The 15,714-nt window shown below is 43.2% G+C and overlaps 2 protein-coding genes and 1 long non-coding RNA gene across 10 annotated transcripts in view; 2 read left to right on the top strand and 1 right to left on the bottom strand.

The window, feature by feature from the left end:
* Window positions 1-12,756, top strand: part of grip1 (glutamate receptor interacting protein 1) — a 42,022-nt gene extending 29,266 nt beyond the window's left edge. For 6 of the 8 annotated variants that reach the window (XM_026327070.1, XM_026327065.1, XM_026327064.1 and 3 more), the window contains 15 exons: window positions 84-270; window positions 529-674; window positions 1,967-2,047; window positions 2,387-2,456; window positions 2,603-2,748; window positions 3,155-3,299; window positions 3,400-3,539; window positions 4,211-4,414; window positions 4,669-4,822; window positions 5,816-5,927; window positions 6,641-6,673; window positions 7,410-7,520; window positions 7,630-7,746; window positions 7,827-7,973; window positions 8,404-12,755. In XM_026327070.1, the coding sequence (XP_026182855.1) occupies window positions 84-270; window positions 529-674; window positions 1,967-2,047; window positions 2,387-2,456; window positions 2,603-2,748; window positions 3,155-3,299; window positions 3,400-3,539; window positions 4,211-4,414; window positions 4,669-4,822; window positions 5,816-5,927; window positions 6,641-6,673; window positions 7,410-7,520; window positions 7,630-7,746; window positions 7,827-7,973; window positions 8,404-8,715 (2,105 nt within the window). In that variant the 3' untranslated portion in view covers window positions 8,716-12,755. Of the gene's footprint in view, window positions 1-83; window positions 271-528; window positions 675-1,966; window positions 2,048-2,386; window positions 2,457-2,602; window positions 2,749-3,154; window positions 3,300-3,399; window positions 3,540-4,210; window positions 4,415-4,668; window positions 4,823-5,815; window positions 5,928-6,640; window positions 6,674-7,409; window positions 7,521-7,629; window positions 7,747-7,826; window positions 7,974-8,403 lie in introns of all 8 variants that reach the window. The other 2 variants (XM_026327068.1, XM_026327072.1) reach the window with 1 other exon arrangement.
* LOC113142189 (uncharacterized) lies at window positions 5,485-7,054 on the bottom strand. Its single transcript, XR_003296920.2, has 3 exons — window positions 6,610-7,054; window positions 5,798-5,893; window positions 5,485-5,716 (listed from the first exon to the last, which is right to left on the bottom strand). It is a non-coding gene; the product is annotated as an uncharacterized LOC113142189 (long non-coding RNA).
* Window positions 12,757-13,502: 746 nt separating the features above from the next.
* Window positions 13,503-15,644, top strand: lsm8 (LSM8 homolog, U6 small nuclear RNA associated). The gene is made up of 4 exons (XM_026327059.2): window positions 13,503-13,756; window positions 13,956-13,996; window positions 14,898-15,025; window positions 15,321-15,644. Exons 1-4 carry the CDS (start codon window positions 13,726-13,728, stop codon window positions 15,409-15,411), a joined length of 291 nt encoding a protein of 96 aa, XP_026182844.1. The 5' UTR covers window positions 13,503-13,725; the 3' UTR covers window positions 15,412-15,644.
* Window positions 15,645-15,714: the final 70 nt, after the last annotated feature.

The raw sequence follows: 15,714 nt of genomic DNA, 5'->3' as shown, positions 1-15,714 counted from the left end.
GAAATGTAGGATCCTGTTTTGTTAGTTGCCTCCGTCCCCCACTAAGACCCCACCTCACCTCTTCCTGTCTTTGTGTCCGTCAGTGTCTCTTGCGTCCAGCACCGTCGGCCTCGCCGGTCAGGTTGTTCACACAGAAACCACGGAGGTGATGTTGCTAGGAGACGGCATTATGGGGTTCGGCCTGCAGCTGCAGGGTGGAGTCTTCGCCACGGAAACGCTGTCCTCTCCGCCGCTCATCGCTTACATCGACCCAGACAGCCCAGCTGAAAGGTGAGCTCACAGCTTCACATTTTATTAAAAGTCAGTATTCAGAGGTTAATTCAGGACTCAGAAGATTCTTGTTTGGGTGAGTGTGATCGGAACACACCTGGATTTGGGTTTATTCCTCTCTTCCTGTGATTCATTTCCAGGGCTCTTCACAGATGTTCAATATGTTACATATATATATAATATTTAAAAAATGAAGGCCACTGTGGGTATTCAGGTGCAGAATTTATAACACTCCGTGACTCTTCTTTCTGTTTGCAGGTGTGGGATCCTGCAGATCGGGGACAGGATTTTATCCATAAATGGAGTTCCTACTGAGGACTCCACCCTAGAAGAAACCAATCAGCTGCTCAGAGACTCGTCCATCACGGCTCAGCTCACACTGGAGATCGAGTTTGATGTGGCCGGTACACACTTGAAAACATACACACATTTTTTTCTCATTTTAAGGATGTCGTCAACATTTCCACTGCATTTACTTCATATATTTGAAATTCCTGGCACATCTGGATGGAGCAGTTTCACAGTCAACATGATGATGTCAAGTAAACCGGTATCTGATATGAAACAAATGGATTTATAAATGTAACAGTACTTTTTCCTGCGTGTTTAGTTTGTCTAATTTTCAGTGGCACAGAAGAATAAAATCAAATTTTCTTCCAAACAGAGAAATCAGTGTCTGCCAGAAACATTTTGGTGAAACATCAGACACCGAATCAGCTTCTGAAGAAACTTTGGCTGGTGGAAGAAGCTGTTCCACACTGTTTATTTGTTTGTCCATTTGCTGGTCTTAGTTTTTGTTTGTTTTTATAAATGCCAACATATTTTGGCACAGCGCCTGTTTGCAAAGTTTACTTTTCAGTTACAGTTTTTGCCATTCGGGCTCGTTTTGGCCAACTGACTGTCACTCTGTGGTTAGTTTGGCGTCTCCGGCGCCTCCCTGTAATTTATCAGATGGTTTGTCAGTGTAACACACTCCTGCTCGTGTAAATAACCACCTACGTCCAAAAGCAACACAACATGCTGTCAGCGATGACTCAGACATGGGGAATAATTTTGAAAGGGAGGAGTCAGTGTGTTAGATCCTGATGATAATCACAGGATACCAGCAACTCAGCAAACACGTCGGCGGAACTTTTACATTGTGTTCGGTGGGAACTTGTAGCTGTATCTTTTAACATTTTAGTAAACTCCACAGTGTTTGTCGAATGCTGCTCTGCACATCGTGACAGCCAGAATGAGCCGTGTCTGGCTGATTGATTGTTTCAGTTGCAGAGAATTAAATCACTGAATTTATTGAAACTGTCAAAATTTGGTAACAGATGAACCATTTTGGTCATTTATAAGCAAATGTGACTCGTATGAAAATACAGTAAACATTTTTGGGTTTGGGATTCAGATGATATATCTCCATGGGGTTGTGGGAAAATACAGCAGGACTTTTTTTTTCAGTTTTCTGACATTTAGTACTAATCAATAATAAACATAATCATTAGCTGCAGCCCTCATTATTGTTCCAATGTTCTGCAGTTTTCGGCTCCTCTGCGAGATGATGTACCAAATCAACTATTAATGAAAACTATAAAAATCTCCAACCCGCATCACTTACAGGCAAAGATAAAGTCTAACAGATGACAGGAGGAGAGAAACCAGTTTCCCAGTTAAGTCAGTTTTGCTGTTTTTTGTCTCCGTCTCTCAGAGTCGGTTATTCCCAGCTCTGGGACGTTCCACGTGAAGCTGCCGAAGAAGCCCGGGGTGGAGCTGGGAATCACCATCAGCTGTAAGTAAAGTGCTCCACGCAGCCTGGTCAGCACCTCAGCTGATGTTTGTCCTGGTTCAGTCCTGTGGGTCTGGGTTTGTTTAACTCCAGCTTTAAATGGCTTTGCCTTCATTTTCCCTCCAAACACCGTTTCTGCATTTTTATCTTGTTATTGTGACATAAAGCATTTTCAAACTGCACACATCTGCCACTTAGGTTTTTATTTTACTCATTACACATGTAGCCTGTAGCTCCTCATGCTGTGAGACAGAGTCAGCTCGATATCACGTTCCGTTTCCTCTCTAACATTTAGTCGCAATCTGCAGTCGAGGTGGAAACACCTTTTGTTTGTGTGTGCAGCTCCGTCCAACAGGAAACCAGGAGATCCTCTGATCATCTCCGACATCAAGAAAGGCAGCGTCGCACACAGGTACCTTAACACCACTGTTACCTCTTTCTACGATTCTCACGGTTCTTGTTCTCAGATGTGAATTTTAAGCTTGTTTTTTCATCCCAGACTGATTTCTGTAGTTTGTGTTGTTGTTTATTTTAATCTGGGTCTCGTTGCTATTTCAGGACGGGGACGTTGGAGCTCGGAGACAAGCTGCTGGCCATCGACAACATCCGGGTGGAGAACTGCTCGATGGAGGAGGCTGTTCAGATCCTGCAGCAGTGTGAGGAGCTGGTCAAACTGAAGATCCGCAAAGACGAAGACAACTCAGGTACCAGGTCCTGCTGCTCAGGTTTAGGACCTTATAGGCTCTAAAATTTCATTTGGGTTGTGAATATCAGTCCGTCTGTTGCAGCCTGGGACATTAGTTTTACCTTTTGTCTCTTTGCCATCTTCATTTATTTAAAAGTCATTTTTAGCTGTCACCACTTCACTAGGAGCTAATTGAAACATATACAGTAAATTATCACCAGCGCCAGATCTAGCTCCTGTGCAGCCGAGTCCTTTATCTCTGTTCTTCCTCTGGCGCCACCTTCAGGACAAACCTCCTCTTTATAACCTGGTGCTGAGCCTGGAACAAAAGTAAAACCACCAGCAGGGCTGCTATTCTTTTCGCATCATGCCATGCGTTCACAACTCTCTCTGCATGTTGAATGAATCTTTATTGAACGTTTCAGATGAACAGGAAGTGTCCGGCAGCATCATCTACACGGTGGAGCTGCAGCGGTACGGAGGCCCGCTGGGAATCACCATCTCCGGCACAGAGGAGCCGTTTGACCCCATTATCATCTCCTCACTGAGCAAGGGGGGGCTGGCAGAGAGGTGCTGACACTGATAGTATTATTATTATTAATGTATTATATATGTGACTAAGAAGAGGGAAGGTAAATGCGTTTTTATAAATTATTTACTTGTGCTGCAGGACCGGTGCCATCCATGTCGGCGATCGTATTCTGGCGATCAACAGCAGCAGCCTGAAGGGGAAACCTCTGAGTGAAGCCATCAGTCTGCTGCAGCAGGCAGGAGAGACGGTCACACTGAAGATCAAGAAGCAGGGAGAACGTACGACTCTTTGAACACACACGAACATGCTGTGATGCTGCTTAAGTTGGTTGAGCATTTTATATAACAGTAAGTCTGCGTCCACATCCCTGAGTGTCCTGATGTTTCCATCAGACCTGCTGTTTGTGTGTCTGTTGTCTGTCAGGGACATGTATCAGGCTCTGGTGTGAACACCCTGAGCTCCTAAACTGCCCCCGTGCACGGACTGAACTGAAATGTGAAGAACAACAACATCATTTGTGCTCAGTTTCCTCCAAAGCTGCTGGGTTCTCATATGTTCCTTCCAGTTTGGCTCCATCACAAGCTTCTCCATTAATGTCCAACCAATGTGAAGCATCCTGGTCTCTCCACTGCCCCCCTTCGGATGGGAATCTGATCTAGGACCACATATGCAGGTGGCCCAGATCTGATCTGAGAACATCTGGTTTGGTCAGTTCACGCTGTGAACACATCAGGGCTGAGTCACTGGTGGGAAAACAGCAGCTGGGATGTGGACGCAGTTATAGCTGTGGTGAAACTGAAGAATTAATAATTTGATAAAGTTCACAGCCAATATGTTTTAACGTGCATGAGCTGTTTTTAAAAAAATCTTTACATCCTTTCAGGTTTTACACCAGTTTTCAGCCACGTTCCACTGATGGGACTGTGTGATTTTATGATTCATTTTTTAGTGTCAAGCCCCAAGTCCTGTGTGATTGGTCCAGGCCTGGGGTCAGGGGTGGGGCTAGGCCAGGAGAACCAGGATGGGGAGGAGGAGCCTGTCGTCATGGTCGCTCCTCGATCGAGTCAGCGAGCGTTCAGCACACTGCCATCTGTTGACAGCGCTGTGGAATCCTGGGACGGATCCAACGTGGACAGCAGCTTCACCACACCGGGTACGACCCTGACCGCTGACCTTTGCCCCCTGAGCTTCACCTTTACATCAGGGTTTCTGCAGGGACCCCCAGTCTGAAAGGGTCTTTTTGTGGTCAATTTCATGGGGAAAGTGGTATAGAATTGTATTTCATGTGGACTCAAAAAGGTCCCGCAAGGTCTTAAATATAATTGGTGGCCACTGCAGAAACCCTGGACCTCCGGTCAAAAATACCTGCCAACGATCGATGTAATAAACATTTCTCTTTGTTTGTAGCGCCACCATTTCAGTCGTCCCCGTACAGTTTCCACGAGTGGCGCAACACCAAGACAACCAACAGCCAGTCATCATCCTCCAATCGCCAGAAAGCCAATCCGCTGTCAGATCTGGGTTTGAGTGATGACGAATGGGACCGCCCACCGCTCGGAGGGTGAGGAAAAGAAAAACAGTGGATTTCTAATTTCTAATTGAAAAGAAATCCAGCAAATGTGTAAATACTAGAGCAGGTTTATGTCAGCAAACACAATAAAATGACAGCTGCTTCAGATCTGCTTTACTAATGTCTAAAGCTTCGTGCAGTAACTTCACATTTAGGCAGAACCATTGTTTGAAGTGAAGGATACACTTACACTGTAAAAGCATAAATTACTGAATTTATTTTCCTGCTTAAAAATATAGGACTTATAAACACATTTATATATAACATATTATATATTTATTATAGCAAACTAAACTTTTATTGGTCATAGAGCCCTGACCAACTTTTGCAATAAACAGCATAAGCACACAAACACAGTGTGGAAGGTCTTACCTTAAATTCAGCAAAACTCTGCTTATTAAACTCCACAGCCCCAGAGCCTGAAGCTGTTTTGACCTGAAAGAGAAGTTTCCTTTTAGGGATTTGTACAGTTTTAAGGCACAAAAACTTTATGATGTTAGAGCTTGTTTTTTTCCTCAAGTGCATCTAATGACATCACTTGAAACTCGTCTCTATCAGTCTGTAAACTTTGACATTTCCAAACCTCCTCCAGGTCCCCCCAGTTTAACATTAGCATGTTAGCATTCCTTATTGAAATGAGTTGGAGTTACTAGCAGTGAGCTAACAGCAGTAACAGCAGTGCATCTCTGTCCGCAGAGCCTGTAATCTGCCCAGCGGTCTAATCACTGACAGCAGGTACCACACTGACCTTTGATCTTTAACCTCCACACAGTCCTCTGTCACCTGTCTGACCTCCAGCAGAAACCCTCACCTGATGACCTTTAACCACCGCCACACTGACACATACACCCGGTGGATGTGTATGTTGCCGCTGCACGTCTCCTCCTGTCGAAAACACACCAGCATGACCTGTCACCTCCTCTGTGTGTGAAACCATCAGGTTATTGTCCCCGCTGATTGGCTGACCTTTGACCTTTTCTCCAGGTTCACCGTGGGCCACGACGGGACAGAACCGGACCAGGAGGAGAACTTCTGGTCTCAGGCTCTTGAGGATCTGGAAACCTGCGGCCAGAGTGGCATCCTCAGAGAGCTGGAGGTTAGTAATCCTGCTAACATTACTACTATTAGACAAATTAGTAGCATGAGGAGCAGTTGTAGTAAAAATAGCTGTGGTCCAAATAGTACTATGAGTAGGACTAGTATAACTGAATATTTGTACTTATACGGTATCTCAGTTTGAGACAAGAACTGCATTTTTTTATGCCTTTGAGTGTACACGTTTTTGATGGGAATAATAAACCAGGCAAAAATGTTACTGTTTATCATAATGTACCCAATACCAGCTTTACATACACAAGTACTACTCATTCAGGAGATGAATAGTTATAGTTATTACAGTTATGGTTATTTAAACCAAATCACCAACCAGACAATGACAGTCATCCAACCAAACAAACATTAAACAATAAAGAAAATGAATCAATGCGAATGAGTGAAAATATGAACAAGTCAGCACATAATAAAATGTTTATTATTATAATTACCTCAACAAATTCATATATGTAAAACAAAAGTATCATCGGTTTCTTCTGTTTGCTGGCAGTCAGTACTGTTTAATTTGGACATAAACACAAAAACACAATGTGTTTTTTTGTTTTTGTTCAAAAGAAGATAATAAATAATATGGAGCTCGTATACCTCTGAGGTATTAGAAGGTGTAAATTCAGCTCCATGATTTACCTTCTTTGCAAATGCAGCAGTAAATGTTAGTGACTCACCTGAAAAGAGACATAATTCCTTCTCTTCCAGGAGTCTGGAAAGGAGACGCGCCTCCCTACTCTGGTATCTTCCTTCCTCCCCTTTACTAACGCTCCTCCTCTCCTCTCTGTAACCGGACTTCTAGTGTTGCCGAGCATAAGACGTGTTAGCTGTTTCTGAATGTGACTCTAACCGCACCCCAGCAGCAAGCTACAGACCATGGTGACATTTTTAGTGACGTCATCTAGCTTCTGACCAATCACGTGGCAGAGTCATGTTGCACCGGGCATGGCAGTTTTGAGCAAAGCATGCTGGGAGAGCTTGTGTGAGGCTTGATGGGTAGTTTGTTTCACCGGTCTCAAAACAGATCTGTCGGTCATGCATGTGTCTGACGAGTCCTTGATTCTGATTGGATGAACAGTGGACACCGGACAGTCAGTAGAAACAGCAGTGGATCCTGTCAGTGGATTCTGTAGAAGAATATTACAAAGATCAGCAGGTCCCGTCAGTTGAAATAACAGCACATTTACCACCGTAAAGTATCACAGCTGTAGTAATTCTGTCAGCAGATCATGTTGGCAGATCTGGTCAATAAAAATTCTCAGAACAAACCACAGATCATTCAGAAGAAGCAACAACAGAATCTGTTAGTAGAAGCAGAAATGTTCTGTTCTCGTGTGACTTTGACCCCATCAAAGATCGTACCCCCAACACCCTTTAATCTCCATGTTTTCTAATGAACATACTGGGAGTTTCAACCAGCTCACTGCTGATTGGATGATTTTGATTGATTGGCTCTCTCTGATTGGGCTGTCTCCAGGCAACCATCATGTCAGGCTCCACTCTGAGTCTGAACCATGACCCCACACCCATGCGCAGCACTCTAGGACGCCAGGCGAGTTTCCAGGAACGCAGCAGTTCCAGACCACAGGTAAACAGCACTGACCTCTGACCTATAACAACTTAACCTCAGCTCTGTGTTGTCACACTTACTGTGGTGCTACACTCTCATGAAAAAATATTGCTGTGAACTTTCCCAGGTCACGCCTCGATCCAACACGTTGCCCTCTGACCCCCAGCGTCGAGCCTTTGCCATGAGGAAGATGAGGCAGGAAGTCAATGACATCCTAAACCAGAACCCTGTGGAGCTCCACAAGGTGACTTCTGACCTCTGAACACTTCAGAGTGACAGGACATTATCCTACTTGTGATCCTAACAGTGTTTTTCTCTTTGTAGTTGACTCTAGAGAAGGCAACAGACCTGGAGGATTTTGGTTTCAGCGTTTCAGACGGTTTGTTGGACCGTGGCGTTTACATTAACAACATCCGACCGGGAGGCCCTGCAGAGCAGGGCGGCCTCCGAGCCTTTGACCGAATACTACAGGTACAAATACACAATTGTACTCAGGCAGTATTGAGCTAATGTACTCACTGTGACAATGCTAATCTGCTAATGTTTACCATGTTCACCATCTTCCTGTAGGCTGTTAGAAACCGCAATTACCACTAACAAGATATAGATAATAGAGTTTTCATGGGTTTTACAGGTATTTGGTCAAAACCAAAACTATTTGACTGTCACTGTTACTGAGGGGTGGCTGGTTGTGGAAGTGTTTTTCTCCTCATTGTGTATTCTCATTACTCCTTAAATAATATCATTAATGTTTCTTAACATGCAAATATGGGACTTTCCTGAAACTTTATGAGAAGTCATATGTCAGTGCTTTGGAGAATGGATCTAAAAACTACAGTTCCCATGAGCATCAGCTCCTGTTTCCTGAAACTCATGCACATACATACTTTTCTGTCTGCAGATTAACCACGTGCGAACCAGGGACTTTGACTGCTGCCTCGTTGTTCCTTTGATCGCAGAGTCTCCAAATCGATTGGAGCTCGTCATCAGTCGAAACCCCACCTCCTCCTCCACGCTGGCCAATCACACAGATGGTACCACCAACAGTAGCCACTCCCCTCAGCCAGTTGGCAGTGAGCTGGGACCATCAGAGCTTTCTATTGGCCCAGGAGAGGATGGTGGTCCAATCAAGTGGAACCAACCAGGAGATGGGCTAGGGGTGGGGCTTGGGGTGGGGCTTGGGGTGAGTCAGGTGAATAATAGTTCCTTATAGCAGACTGGTTGTAACCAGAATAAATGGAGAGGTCAACAAGGAGAACAATATAACAAAGTTGAATCAGACTGGTTTAGACCCATCCAAACTGGTTCAGAGTGGACCGCCATGGTGCTACACACCCTCTGGATGAAGTTTGACCTTTGATCACTAAAGTTTGAACCTTGAACTGCTAAAGCAGCCTGAAAGCACACTGATGGACTGGAGACAATATTCACCTTTTCACCGTACCAGTTCTGAATACTGGTACTACTGGTGTCACTGGAACCAGAACTATGACTACTGATCTTACTAGTACAGCAGATAAAGCTTCTGACTGGTCCAAGATTAATAGGTAATGGTTCTACCAGCCTAGAGCAACGACTAAAGCCAGAAGCATAGCCAATGTTCTTGCTGGTCTAAGATCAGTGGTTACTGGTTCTGCAAGCCTAGAACTAGGCCAACTGGTCCTACTGCAACTAGAGCCACATCAAGTCTTACTGGTCCAAATCACATGTGTTTGGATGTTAGTGGTGACAGAACCATAGCTAGCGGTCGTTGTGAAGCCAGTGCCACAGCCAGTGGTCTTACCTGATCCAAGACATGGTTCTGGTTCATGGTCTCAGGGGTCGCAGAACCATGGCACTGGTCCTACTGAGCCAGAGTCACAGGCAATGGCCTTACTGGTCAAAGACATGTGGGTTCTGGTGTTTGTGGTTAGAGAATCATGGCTGCTGATTCAACTGAAGCCAGATTGGTAGCCAGTGATCTTACCAGCCCAAGACACAAAGGTTCAGGTCTTCAGCACAAAGACTAACAGGACTCCAGTCCAAAACCTAAACAGGTTGCCAAGGAGACTAGGGATGCTCCGACCAGGCGGTCTAGGGCTCATGTCATTGGAATAGTCTGAACCAACAGTGATCTGTTCTGAAATAATTTACAAGACGGTCTTGAACAAGAAACCTTTTAAATAAAACACAGCTTTGATTTGAGAAGCCGTGTGGCAAAAAGGGCAAAGTAGTAGATCCCACCAGGGTTATGGACAGAAGCACTGGGGTTGGGCTGGAAGGTTTGGTTTAAAGTGTAAAGATGGTTATTTGGAAGTTATGAGACTGTGAACAGAAAGTATAAAGTCAGAGGCGGTTGGTGTTAGGTGAAGATAAGATTAAGATTAAGATAGGAGCCTGGAAGGATGTGCTGTCTAAGATCACATTTTGATGCAGCTGCTGAAATTCAATTCTGACATGCTAGGTAATCCTGCTCAAATAGTTTCTAATTTAAATCAAACGTTTGCCAAGCTGAGGTTCAGCATTTGTTCTTAAACTTCAAAACAGCTTGAAAACAGTCTTTTAAAACTTAAAAGTATTATTCCGGTTTCAGCACCAAATCTCAGGTAGCATATTAAGTCTAGCATCAGAAACTTTCAGACATTATCCAGTTCTAGTGGTGGAGACCAAGCAGCCACGATGGATTTGGCAGCAAAAACACTGTTTTAATTTAGTGACTTACGGGCAAAAACGTAAATAAAACAATTATCAGTTGGTACTGTTGGAGCATCCCTAGTAAAATGGGGTGACAGACAGAGGGTCTGCCGATTTCAGTTCTGTGCCATGACCGAGCTGCAGACTGGAAGAGTAATAATGATCATGTTGACAATAATGATGATGATGATACTGAGCAGTTCAATAAGAATCTTTTTCTACTGTTTACACCTGTTCGACTGGCCACACTGTGTGTATGTATGTGCGTGTGCCTGTGTGTGTTGTGTGTGCGTTAAACACAAGGCCAGTTAAGCCCCTCCTACCCCAATTTCTTGTCTTGGCTTGGCTTTACCCCACCCCCTCTATTCCCTCAACCAATAGGCAGCCAGGATGACAGACAAATGCTAATTCTGAGAGATTCAGCTGATTGGCTGGAACCAATCAGAAAACAAATGCCTCTCTGCCTGTCTGTGATTGGTTCTCCTTGACACACAAACCAACCAATCCTTTCAATGAAGAAGCCAAGCATGTCCCCACCCTCTGCTCCCCTACCCCAGTTACAGTGATCTATTATGCTAATCGATCGGTGTGTTTTTTGATTGACTGTTGTCAGTTTTTTTGTTTGTTCGTTTGTTTTCATGGTGACTGAACCTGAAAAGATGTAAAATAGATTAAAAAATGGTTCAGCCCCGATGTCCTGTACACATCAAAACTATAGAACCCTAAAACCCTTCACCTCATAACCATGTTACACGAGAAAAAAAGTCCTGTTAAAACAGGAAACTTGTGACAGTAAATACCTGTATGTGTGTGTGTGTGTGTGTGTGTGTGTTTATCCTTGAGTGCTCTCACCTCAGTCTGAACTATTAAAACTGGCCAATCAAAGCACTCCCTCAGCACCAACAATCAGTAGAAACCCTCCATGAGCCAAACAGACCAGCGGATGCTCTGATATAGCTTCTGTGTTTTGGACAGGAGACCTGTGATTGGCTGCTTCTGTGATTGGCTGTTGTGATTGGCTATACTAGTCCATCCCAAAGTTGGATATCTGTCAATCTAAAGCACAGTGCTAGCATATAGTTAGCATAAGGCTAGCACACTCTGATTAGAATTAGCTTAATATGTGGCAACTATAGTGGTAACAAATTTAGCACAAGCACTAGCTATGTTTGTCAACTGGAAAACATAAATGCTCTATTAAGAAATGCTAATAACTAATACATGGGTAGAATACAGCTAACCCAAGGCTAACATCGAGCCAGCGTATAAGCATATGGCTAGCCCAAGGGCACCCCCTGGCTGACATGGCCACACACCTAGCACAAGGCTACCACAGGGCTAGAATCTGCTTAATATAGCTAATATTTGCTTAGCACATAGCTAACCCTAACCTGCCTAACAGCTATGTGTTAATACATTGGTAGTTAACACCTGGCTAATATAGGTAGCATTTTGTCAGCACACAGCTACTGCAAACAAGGGCAACACATGGAGAGACATAGCCAGTATTTTGTAAACATACCTAAAGTAGTGCTGGTATTTGACAAGCTCAGCTCAACAAGTCACAGGGCTAATACAACTTTTAAATTGTTAATAAAAGGCCAAGATTTTGCTAAGCCATAAAAACAGCTAATATCTTGTTAGCTTAATGCTAACACTGGGTCAGCACGCCTAAGTGTTGCCATGGGGTTAACGCAGTTAGTAAATGGTCACACAGAAAAAAGATAATACGTGATGATTATAGTTAATACCTGGTTAATATAGCTATGATATAGCCAGCACAGACTTGGCTAACACAGGGCTAACATATGGTTAGCACACTGTTAACACAGGGCTAACACCTGGCAAACACACAAGTGTTACAACAGGGTTAACACAGTTTGTATAGTATAGTGCAATTAGCAGAGACATAGCACATAACTAACATTGGAATAACACTTGCTAAACATAGTTCAGCTCAGGGCTAACACCCAGTAAACCTGACATAGGGCTCATATAGGGCTAAGACCTGGTAAAAACAGCTGGATATTAGCACAGGGCTAAAAAGGCTAGTAAACATTAAATAATATTTTATTAGCACACGGCTAGCATTCACCATCGTACGGCTAACCTGTTACGATGCGCTCAAAGCCAACCAATCACCAAGCTGAGGGGGCGTGGCTTCAGGAGGGTTTGTTGAATGAGATCTTAAGCCATACACACTGTTACTTCATGTGTTATCTGAGTGTGTGAGTGTGTTTGTGTGTCACATTGCACAGATTTGCACTCCAGTGATTCACCTCAGCAAGACATCCACACATCCACATCCACACACACACACACACACACACACACATTGCACTGCCATTTGAAATAGTGGGTCAGATTAGTTTCCATGTAGCTTCACCAACCAACCAAACTGTATTTTTCTTCAAAGGAACAGGGATGTTGTAAAGTATTTTTGTACAAATTTAATACTTTGGTAGCATGATGTTCCTGGTGTTTGTCCTGTGGGGCTCCACTGCTCTCCTCCACCCCCCTTTGTATGGACGACTACTGAGCAACAATAAAGATGAAGACCTGCTGGCATGACTGGACTCCATGTGTCACGTCACATACATGCATGTTTGTGTTTAATATATTTGACACATACAGATAAAAAGGAAACCCTAAGGCAAATATATATATTTTAATAGGTTATTTAAAATATTAAAACTCCTCTGGAATTTAAAGAAGCATTTTTTAAACAAGACAAATATGCTAATAATATGTGCTAAACTTGACAGAAGGGTTGAATATATATTATGTACAACATAAACCTCTCTATATATTTTTTTAAATTATAAAGTATACTTTGCTTACTGAGGATCACATGTTTAGATGTCACATCCTGAGTGAAGCCACTGTGTCCAGTTCAAAGACCAGGCTTTGGTGCTGCTATAGATGTTCTAATAAAAGAAACGACAAAAACAAACAACACTTGATTAGAAAGATGTTATGAACTAGCCCTAGCCCGTCTCCAATCATGAACACCTGTGCTGATGACGTCACCGTTTGTGGGATTATTTCCGGCCGCCATCTTTGTTTTGGTCAAGGAACTAATTTGCGAACAGGTTCAAAACATGTTTCTTTCCCCATGAACACAGTATTTTACATATTTTCTATGAAAGTGTTTGAGAATTGTGTGAGTGCCTTAAAAACCGCGCCTGTGAGTCACGTTATTGTTTAATACCCTCCTCACGTGGTTTCCCAAAATAGTCGAACTTTTACAGTCTGTTCTGCTTCTAACATGAAAATGAACATACTGGAATAATTTTAATTATTGCTGTGACACCTAAATATTTATCTCACGTTTGTTTGGAAAGTTTTTGGGCCGTTGAAACCGGATGTGACACTCGGCGCTCTCCTCTCGTGCCTGCTCGGTGGATCGGCGGACGATTATTCCGGTCTGTTCCGTGTTGTTGCCGTTAGCAGCCGCCGCTATTTCTCCGCCACATTTCTGCGAATATTCATCAACACACAGCCGGTGGAAATATTTACCGACATATAAGCCCCGAGCTCGACGGGAATCATGTCCACCGCCCTGGAGAGCTACATTAACCGTATCCTTTGCTGCCGCTAGCTGGCTAACATGCTAACCGCCCGTTTGAATGAATGGACAAATGCTAGTTAGCTTAGCCTCGAAGCTAGGAGCTGCATTTGGAATAGTTTGAATGGCTAACTGTGTGTGAAAGTTATTTATGTGAATTAGAATTAATGTAATAATTTGTTAGAAAATGTTTCTTTAACTCGGGGGCTCAGGGACTGTGGCCATCGTCACCTCAGACGGAAGAATGATTGTTGTGAGTTTGAACAACGTGCTTTCTTAATGTACCTAATAACTGATCAATTAATCGATAGACAGAAGATTAATGGATGATAGATTAGCTAAGTTTGTCTGGCTCTCGGAGGAGAATGTGCATTTTTGACCCCTGATGTCCAGAGATCTAAACCCGGATGTCTCCCCTTGTGTCCACCACTGTGCTGTCAACCAAATAGCAAACTAAACATCCAGTCACTAATAAGAGGTGTATATCGATCCATATTGATTCATAATGTTATATGGAAGAACATATTTCCAGTTATTGAGAGTTTAATTCCACCATAAAGACTGTAAGCAAGTTAGCAGTGGTTTTTAGTTACCCTAGTAAACATACAGCTGAGTTTTCTTTCATGTGTTAATGAAGAAGAATAATTGTAGTCCAAATTAATGTCCATCATGAAATCCACTGCTATCTTTTTCTTCTTCTACACTGCTTTTACGTGTGGCAGATTACAAAACAAGTTCCCAAAATCTGACATTAGTGAATAATAGGCCTAATGATTAATTAGTAGAACTTTTAGGGGGGTGCTGAGAGGAAATGTGGGTGCTTGAGCACCCCTAAAGAGGGTGTAAAATCCTCAGATTTGACTTTGGGGACGATCAAATTAAAGAAAAGTTTAACCTCCTCTTGGCTATATTCTAACTGACCACAGGATTTTCTACCCTCGTGCCTCCTGTGTATTTTCATTACATTTGAGCCACAGACCTAAGATCCTGTTTTTTGATTGTGGGCAATTTTCATTTACTTTTGTTCCTGTGATAACCGTGTGACAGGTTGTTTTTTAGACAGAAGTGTCTCTTGAATAAATGGGTGCATATAAAACATCCCCGTCTGCTGCCTAACGCAAAAACCATTTTTGATGTGTTGGTGATGCGTTCAGGGAACTTTAAAGGGCTTCGATCAGACCATCAACCTGATTCTGGACGAGAGTCACGAGCGAGTGTTTAGCTCCAGTCAGGGGGTGGAGCAGGTGGTGCTGGGACTTTACATCGTCAGAGGAGACAACGTGTGAGTCACCTTTTTGTTTTCCACTCAAACCTCTTTGTGACGTCAAACAGCAGAAACAAAACCTGCTTAGAAAATGTATGAACGTCTCATCTCATCATTCCTGCACTTGTGTTGGTGGATTTATTTCCTGCTCTGCTCTGATGTCGACATTCGGACAGTTGAATAATGTCATTTTTTAAAATTGTGCCTCTTATGTTAAGATGTTGAATTTTTTTTTTTTTAAATCTCCACGTCAGTGAAGATGAGTGTGTGTGTGTGTGTAGTTTGGCTGTTTATAAGTGTTGTTGTGTTTCAGGGCGGTGATCGGGGAGATTGATGAGGAGACAGACTCCACTTTGGATTTAGGAAACATCAGAGCCGAGCCTCTGAACTCTGTTGTCCACTGACCGCCACTGTCCTGATTGCTGTTTCCATGACGACAGGAGGAAGCTGACGGCATGTTAGAGGAGCAGGTTTAGTTTCACTGGAGTCTGGTGAGAAATGAACAGGCTCCTGTGGTGATGCTCGTCTGTTTGTACTTTTTATAGATAAAGAAGTGAAGAGTTTGAATTGTTAAACTTTTTTTATGCGTCTTTGTTCTGTCACATTGAGTTTGTTTAATAAAGTTTCGTTTCTCAGATTCTGATGAAACCTGTTTGTTTACCAACAGCTGAAAATCAGTTTCTATTTTTTCCATGTTGAAGTGACAT

Source organism: Mastacembelus armatus, chromosome 23, assembly GCF_900324485.2.
Source record: "Mastacembelus armatus chromosome 23, fMasArm1.2, whole genome shotgun sequence".
Classification (NCBI taxonomy): domain Eukaryota; kingdom Metazoa; phylum Chordata; class Actinopteri; order Synbranchiformes; family Mastacembelidae; genus Mastacembelus; species Mastacembelus armatus.
The sequence above is the reverse complement of the archived record's forward strand: the minus strand, read 5'-3'. Positions and strand labels throughout refer to the sequence as shown.

Bases quoted from the DNA above. Each gene is read 5' to 3' on its own strand.
- lsm8 (XM_026327059.2), top strand. From the start codon at position 13,726: ATGTCCACCGCCCTGGAGAGCTACATTAACC. The intron at 13,757-13,955 runs GTATCCTTTGCT...TCGGGGGCTCAG, and splicing joins CCTGGAGAGCTACATTAACC to GGACTGTGGCCATCGTCACC. The intron at 13,997-14,897 runs GTGAGTTTGAAC...TGATGCGTTCAG, and splicing joins CAGACGGAAGAATGATTGTT to GGAACTTTAAAGGGCTTCGA.